The following is an 8,193-nucleotide window of genomic DNA, read 5'->3' on the forward strand; positions in this document are numbered from 1 at the left end:
CTCCTATTCCGGGACCCCACCAAATGGAGATGTCTCCAAACTAATTATTTAAACATAAAGTTAAAGTGATGTATTTTGGAAATAGGTTGTGTAAAAAATTGTCTTTATTAAAGCTTTGTTTAGGGTAATATATATTTTATATAAGGACTAGGCATCATTAGCCAGCCAAATATCAGAAGTGCAATCACCGCCAGGATAACGCATTTCATGGGGCAGACCAGGACCATAGGGTTCATTTCCAAAGTCTACCAGAAAGTCTTCATTTAGAGATATTCCTCCGTTCACAGTATCCACATCAATCTGGACAATATGACCGCCTTGCGAAACCATTTTTGGATAAAACTAAAAAGTAAGGGGTTTTTATTTTGATATTAAAGAATTCTTTATTTAGAGAACTTACCTGTTTATCCCAAGGAGAATATAAAGATGATGAGACATACAAGCGCTTGCCATCCAGAGATAGTTGCATCATCTGAGGACCTCCTTCCAATCGACGACCCTTAACATAACGAGCTGGTGGTCTCTCCTAGAAAAGAAAGTTTTGTAAGATACACGAATATATAAATTATTCGAAAACTACAAACCTTTAGTTCCTTATCCTCCTTAACAATCACATTTGGCAAATCACTGCAGATGGCACCGCCCAAGAAAAGCTGGCCAGTAAGTTTGGGATTTTCGGGATCTGTTATATCATATTGCCTTACATCCCCATGTCGCCAGCAGTTGACATAGAGGAACCGATCATTCAGGGATATGATAATGTCTGAGATCATTCCGCCCATATCCTCCAACGTTCCACTGCCGGTATCAACAAGTTTTCCGGGGATATCAATCACCTTCTTTGCCTCAAACTCATCGGAGTCAGGCTTCTTCTTGAAGTAGAACACCTTAGCATTGAGGGCACAACCAACGAATCCCTCTGCTCGCTTAGGATCATGCAGAAAGCGAATCTCCAGAGGCGTTATGCCATCCGATCCTAGATCGATTGTTTGGTAGAGGGTTTGAGTGGACCACTTGTAGAAGTTAAGACGGCAGCCGTACTGGGTCATATCGTCGAGGTCACCATTCTTCCAGCCACTGAAGAAATACAAGATATAATTATTAAATATTTTATAATTATTAAGTTTTATTACTAACCGTCGCCATTTATTGGGTGCTCCCCATTCAGATGAAACCATCACATCAAAGTAGGGCTGATACCAGAAATCGTAACCGCATAGAGCCTTCTTCTCACCCTTGGTCCAGGTACCGATACAATTAAAATCTGAATCAAAAAGGATAAAGTCTCCCTTGGCATATCCCTCAGCATCACCCATCACGGATATCATAATATTCCCATTGGCCAGACAGTGAGTGGTATGTGGGCCGGTGACATTGTGACTCTTCAGTACATCCCCATCGATGGTCTTGATAATCTCTGGCTTTCGGGGATCGGTAACCACATCGAGTATATAAATAAAATCGGAATTCAAGGCCGGCAGAACGAGTCTGTCTCTTTTTGGAACGGTTTTAGAGTATTCATCAACGTGGTAGCAACTGGAGCAGGCGTTCCAACCAGAGTGATGCAGCTCATCACCTTTTCGGTTGGTAAATGTGCGGTGTACTATCTATAATGGATTACAAATTAAATATATTCATTTGAAAGAATATGATACTTTAACATTTTGAAAGAATACCTAATCAAATAAAAAAAAGGCTTTGCATTTAAAGGCGAAACAATATGGCTTTGGTTAAAAAAATATTTTACAGATAATTGTAATCAATGTAGGATATAAAAACCTATGGATTTAATGATTGAATATGAGTTTCTATCATTTTTTCCTTTCTACGTAGATTGAATTTGCTCATTAAGCAAAGTGTCAAAGTGATTTACTTACCTGACAGTAGGTGGGGCTTTCGGGGTCCACATCGACTGTGGACAGATAATCGCCGTGGGGCTCATCCAAGTTGGGCTGAACTGTGACCGTGTAGAGGAGCTTCTCGCGGGGACCACTCCTCATGGCATCCAGAGGCGTTGCGTAACCCGGTCCGCGGCAACAGGCTGAAGAAAAACAATTTAATTATCAAAATTGCTCGGGATTTGTATTCACTTTATCAAATATTCGAGGCATGTATTTGCTTTACAAAGTATATACGTGTTTGTTTTTCTTTCTTACTTTTCTTAGACATAACTTGGAGGTTGTTGGGGAACGAAGAACAGCGGCAAACTGAACATCGTCCGATGTGGAGCGAGATCTTTATAGTGGGGCTCTCTTGATGGGTCTATAGCTTGTATACATTTCTGTATAAGCTCTCAAAGAAAATTACCGAAAGAGAACCGGTTCGCCCGGCTTTCTTATCACTAACACTACTTAGGTCAGTTACACTCTTGTACTTATGTATAGATTAAATAAATTCTCTCTATCTGCAAGTCTAGAAGTTCAAAATAATATTTAATGATAAAAACAAAAATAACATAGATAAGATTGGATTATATTAGATTAAATTTATTTTCTCTTTCCTGGTCGAAAGGTTTAAAATAAAAATTAATAATAATAACAGAAGGATAAGGCAACTGATAATGCTTAAAAATTTGTTTAATGAAATTAAGTCCATAAATTTATTGTATTGTAAACAATACACTTTCATGGTAAATAAACCCTCACGGAAACTTAACACTAATTTCTTGCACTGTAATACCTAAAAAATAACGCAAATGAAATCAAAGAAACAATTTCAAACTTGTAACGTCTAAAAATACTACCCGAAGCTCTTTTACTTCTCCAATCATAAATTATTAGGAAATATTATTTATTTAATATAAATTAATATTTAAGAAATATAATTTAAATACTTGTTTAATATATGCATTTAAAATCCCATTACTCAAAGCAATTTATCGATAGTGCGCGGGACATTTCAGAATAAAAATTCAAAGCAAAATGTTGAATATGTTAATTTTTATCTTTAAATTAAACTGCTATTTAACTGCTTTCAGCCGTTTTGGTACGTATTTATAATTTGAACGAAAAAAAACATGGTATAATTATTTTTCCGAAAAATATCGATGAAATTTTTCCGAAAATAACCGATATGTAAGTATTTTTCGAAGTCACATCCCTAATTGCCAGGCAGGAAATATTTTAGCGCGTTGCGACGCCAGTGAAAAAACGAAAATCACAGTCCTCGTGGTGGCTTGTAAATCGGGAACTGTTGGAGCCCTATAAAATTAAGGATAATCTGATCCTGGACAGCGTGCAGCCATGTCGCATCACTACGTGGTGACGGCGCAAAAGCCGACGGCAGTTGTTGCCTGTTTAACTGGTATGAAGAGGGGTGTTGAGGGGGTCCCTATGTGGTCTCCCGGCGAAAACAGAAAACAAGCATGTTTGCCGGTCGCCGGATTACACAAGACAAAGTACATATGTTTTCTAAATACCGGCATTTTTACTACCTGCAGGCAATTTTACTTCGCCCACGGATCTTAATCTCATCATTGCCCGAAATAATCAGGTGGAAATTGACCTTGTTACGCCAGAGGGACTGCGTCCACTGAAAGAGATCAACATCAATGGTACCATTGCCGTAATGCGGCACTTCCGTCCGCCAGATAGCAACAAAGATCTGCTCTTTATTCTGACGCGTCGCTACAACGTTATGATCCTGGAGGCCCGCATGGTCAACGATGTCATCACGGTGGTCACCAAGGCTAACGGGAATGTGTCTGACTCGGCTGGGATTCCCTCGGAGGGAGGAGTTATCGCCGCCATTGATCCAAAAGCAAGAGTCATTGGAATGTGCTTATACCAGGGTCTATTTACTATTATCCCAATGGATAAGGAAGCCAGCGAACTTAAGGCCACCAATTTAAGGTGAATCTCCGTTAAGGGTATTGTAGATTTACAGATTAGCTTAGGTCATAGATCTGAGGTTACTTATTTCCAATTTTTAAGAAATTAATATTCCCAATTTTTATTTCGAAATATTCGAAAACATGGTTTTATTACACATGTTTATATATTTTTTATCAATACTTCCAAATTTTTTTTTACTCAAAATAGTCTATTCAACTCGTTTTCGAAATCATTTTTTTTTTGTTGAATTTTATAGTCAGTTTTAATTTAATTAAAATTGCATTTGCCGGATATCATATTTCAAATGAACTTATTTCTCTTCCCTTTCAGAATGGATGAGCTGAACGTATACGATGTGGAGTTTCTGCATGGCTGCCTCAATCCAACCGTCATAGTAATACACAAGGACAATGACGGCAGGCACGTTAAGTCGCACGAGATAAATCTGCGCGAGAAGGAGTTCATGAAAATCGCCTGGAAACAGGACAATGTGGAAACAGAAGCCACTATGCTGATCCCGGTGCCTTCTCCAATCGGCGGAGTGATCGTAATTGGGCGCGAATCGATTATGTATCACGATGGAAGCAACTATCATGCGGTTGCACCGCTCACCTTCCGCCAAAGCACCATTAACTGCTACGCCCGTGTGAGCAGCAATGGACAGCGCTATCTACTGGGTAATATGGATGGCCAACTGTACATGCTGTTTCTGGGCACCTCAGAAACGGCCAAGGGAGTGACTGTCAAGGACATAAAGGTTGAGCAGTTGGGCGAAATCTCTATACCAGAGTGCATTACTTACCTGGACAATGGATTCCTTTATATTGGAGCTCGTCATGGAGATTCACAATTGGTGCGTCTAAATTCAGAGGCGATCGACGGTTCTTATGTTGTGCCCGTTGAGAATTTCACCAATCTGGCTCCGATTCTGGACATTGCAGTGGTGGATCTGGATCGTCAGGGTCAAGGCCAGATCATCACTTGCTCGGGAAGCTTTAAGGATGGATCCTTGCGTATTATTCGCATTGGCATTGGCATACAAGAGCATGCCTGCATCGATCTTCCTGGAATCAAAGGCATGTGGTCATTAAAAGTGGGAGTTGATGAGAGTCCATATGAGAATACTCTGGTACTGGCATTTGTGGGACACACCAGAATTCTAACCCTTTCTGGCGAAGAGGTTGAGGAGACTGATATTCCCGGATTTGCTAGCGATCTACAGACGTTCCTTTGTTCAAATGTGGATTTTGATCAGGTACGTTTTGGCAGAGGGGAATATTGACTTTTATTATACATTATACTTTTATTGCAGTTGATTCAAGTAACATCGGACAGTGTTCGCTTAGTAAGTAGTGCCACGAAAGCCTTAGTGGCCGAGTGGCGTCCACAAGGCGATCGTTCTATTGGCGTTGTATCCTGCAATACAACGCAAATTGTTGTTGCCTCCGCATGCGACATATTCTACATCGTTATTGAAGATGGAAGCCTAAAGGAGCAGTCTCGAAGGACTTTGGCATACGAGGTGGCCTGTTTGGACATCACTCCATTGGATGAAACGCAAAAGAAGTCAGATTTAGTGGCTGTGGGGTTATGGACAGATATATCTGCTGTGATCCTGTCCCTACCTAATCTAGAGACCATTTATACTGAGAAATTAAGCGGAGGTAGGAAATTAAAGCGTTTAAAAAAAATTGAATTTATTTATTCTTTGTTTTCAGAAATCATTCCCCGATCTATCCTGATGACAACCTTTGAGGGAATCCATTATCTTCTTTGTGCTTTGGGCGATGGCTCCATGTATTACTTTATCATGGACCAGACTACTGGGCAACTGACGGATAAGAAAAAGGTTACTCTGGGTACGCAACCAACCACGCTGCGAACCTTCCGGTCACTGTCCACCACTAATGTCTTTGCCTGCTCCGATCGTCCCACTGTGATTTACTCTTCAAATCACAAGTTGGTGTTCTCAAATGTGAACTTGAAGGAGGTGAACCACATGTGCTCGCTGAATGCACAGGCCTATCCGGATAGCTTGGCTTTGGCCAATAAAAACGCTGTTATTTCTGGGCACCATCGATGAGATTCAGAAGCTGCATATTCGAACAGTGCCGCTGGGCGAGGGACCACGACGAATTGCCTACCAAGAGGCTTCACAGACGTTTGCTGTATCTACGCTACGTGTTGATGTTCATGGAAGAGGCGGAGCTAAACCTGTGCGGAATAGTGCCTCCACTCAGGCCCAAAATATAACGTGTAGCTCGAATTTCTTGCCCAAACCTGGTGGTGGAAATTCCACGGCTGCCAATGCGGAAGTGGGACAAGAGATCGATGTATACAACCTCTTGGTCATCGATCAAAACACGTTCGAGGTTCTTCATGCTCATCAATTCGTAGCCCCCGAAACTATATCCTCGCTTATGTCGGCCAAGTTGGGTGATGATCCCAATACTTACTATGTGGTGGCCACATCACTGGTAATTCCAGAAGAACCCGAACCGAAGGTGGGAAGGATCATTATTTTCCACTACAACGACAATAAGCTAACCCAAGTGGCCGAGACGAAGGTGGATGGCACTTGCTATGCCCTGGTTGAGTTCAATGGCAAAGTTCTGGCCGGAATTCGGTAGCTTTGTTCGTTTATATGAGTGGACCAATGAGAAGGAGTTACGCATGGAGTGCAACATTCAAAACATGATTGCCGCCCTGTATTTGAAGGCAAAGGGCGACTTTATATTAGTTGGTGACCTTGATGCGATCCATTACACTGTTGCAGCACAAGCAGATGGAGGGGATCTTTGTCGAAATTGCCCGCGATTGTGAACCCAAGTGGATGCGAGCTGTTGAGATTTTAGATGATGATACGTTCCTGGGATCCGAGACGAATGGAAATCTGTTTGTGTGCCAAAAGGATAGGTAAGTTAAAAAGTCTATGGAGCTGGAAAACAATATGCTTTAATACTTTGATATATTTTAGTGCCGCCACAACAGACGAGGAACGTCAGTTGCTGCCAGAGCTGGCCCGTTTCCATTTGGGTGACACAGTTAATGTTTTCCGCCACGGATCCCTGGTGATGCAGAATGTGGGTGAGCGAACCACGCCAATTAACGGATGTGTACTATACGGGACATGCAATGGAGCCATTGGCATTGTAACCCAGATACCGCAGGACTTTTATGATTTCTTGCACGGGCTGGAGGAGCGGCTCAAGAAAATCATCAAGTCGGTTGGCAAGATTGAGCATACTTATTACCGCAATTTCCAAATCAATACCAAAGTGGAGCCTAGCGAGGGATTCATCGATGGGGATCTGATTGAGAGCTTTTTGGACTTAAGTCGAGACAAAATGCGAGATGCCGTTCAGGGATTGGAGGTAAGATTAAATGCATTGTTTCATTCCGAGATGATTTTAAATGTTTATATATTTTGCAGATAACATTGAATGGTGAGCGAAAGGGTGCGGATGTGGAAGATGTCATCAAGATCGTTGAGGACCTCACACGCATGCATTGAGGCCTTATGGTCAATTGTATATAAGTATTGGAAGATGATCTATCTCGATGCGAATTATTTGAATGTACATGAAACTTCGATACCATGTATCCCGCTTAACCCCATAACTTCTTCCTACTCGAAACTCTCCGTGCTAGATGCTACGACTGTCGTTCACACGATGTTTCTCGAGTTCCTGGTTTGTGTTTGCTCGTAAAAAATATTGACAATGTAGCAAAAAAAAATTGTTTTAAGTGCGCCGCACGCGCTCTTTCAAAGATGCGCCACAGTCACGCATTAATTTAATAAAAAAAATTTAAATAAAATTGATGGGTTTTATAAGGCTAATTCAGTCTTACTAGACTTGCATTTACTAGTCGTTACGCATTTTATTGCATACTTTTGGGATTGCAGTTGAAATTTTTCTTCATTTATTTATAATCAAAATTTGAAGGGATATTGTTTTCTGTATAGAATATAAAAAATAAAATATGAATTGAATTTAATCATTTCATTGTTTCAGTTTCTATTGAGCGGATTTGCAATTGTTAATATTTATTTATTTTTAATTTTTATTCAAAAATTTAAATTCAGTATGTTAATTAACTTTTTGAATGCACGTAAATGTAGAGCGTTAAGTATATTTTTATTGCTCACTTTAGCCAACGAATAATATTTTTTGGAAATAAAATATTTTACATAGATATGCAGGCATTGTAAAACCGTTTGAAAATTTAAAGTTGCCTTAATAAAAGTGTATTTTTTTAAATAAAAATCAAAAACAAAAACTTCACTTTGGCAAGCAGATATGTATATATATATGCTATCAGTTATAAAAACCAAGAAAATAGTCATAATAGTTTAGTC

At 40.1% G+C, this 8,193-nt stretch overlaps 2 protein-coding genes across 2 annotated transcripts; one reads left to right on the forward strand and one right to left on the reverse strand.

Annotated features, from left to right (window-relative positions):
- Positions 1–82: 82 nt before the first annotated feature.
- On the reverse strand, positions 83–2,263 carry LOC108116812 (methanethiol oxidase). Its single transcript, XM_017228860.2, has 6 exons — positions 2,157–2,263; positions 1,878–2,041; positions 1,138–1,607; positions 585–1,077; positions 401–526; positions 83–342 (listed from the first exon to the last, which is right to left on the reverse strand). The coding sequence occupies exons 1-6, from the start codon at positions 2,167–2,169 to the stop codon at positions 148–150; spliced, it is 1,461 nt and encodes a 486-aa protein (XP_017084349.2). The 5' UTR covers positions 2,170–2,263; the 3' UTR covers positions 83–147.
- Positions 2,264–3,105: 842 nt separating this feature from the next.
- Positions 3,106–7,704, forward strand: LOC108116956 (DNA damage-binding protein 1). Its single transcript, XM_017229111.2, is given in 10 exon segments — positions 3,106–3,303; positions 3,440–3,851; positions 4,164–5,088; positions 5,146–5,497; positions 5,552–5,898; positions 5,900–6,457; positions 6,459–6,581; positions 6,583–6,749; positions 6,811–7,207; positions 7,267–7,704. Coding segments are annotated over 10 exon segments (3,423 nt in total). The 5' UTR covers positions 3,106–3,242; the 3' UTR covers positions 7,348–7,704.
- The last annotated feature ends 489 nt before the right edge of the window (positions 7,705–8,193 follow it).

Source organism: Drosophila eugracilis, unplaced genomic scaffold (genome assembly GCF_018153835.1).
Source record: "Drosophila eugracilis isolate 14026-0451.02 unplaced genomic scaffold, ASM1815383v1 contig_415, whole genome shotgun sequence".
Lineage (NCBI taxonomy): Eukaryota > Metazoa > Arthropoda > Insecta > Diptera > Drosophilidae > Drosophila > Drosophila eugracilis.

Bases quoted from the DNA above. Each gene is read 5' to 3' on its own strand.
- LOC108116812 (XM_017228860.2), bottom strand. The intron at 1,608-1,877 runs GTAAGTAAATCA...AATCCATTATAG, and splicing joins AAAGCCCCACCTACTGTCAG to ATAGTACACCGCACATTTAC. The intron at 527-584 runs GTTTGTAGTTTT...TTTCTTTTCTAG, and splicing joins AGGAGGATAAGGAACTAAAG to GAGAGACCACCAGCTCGTTA.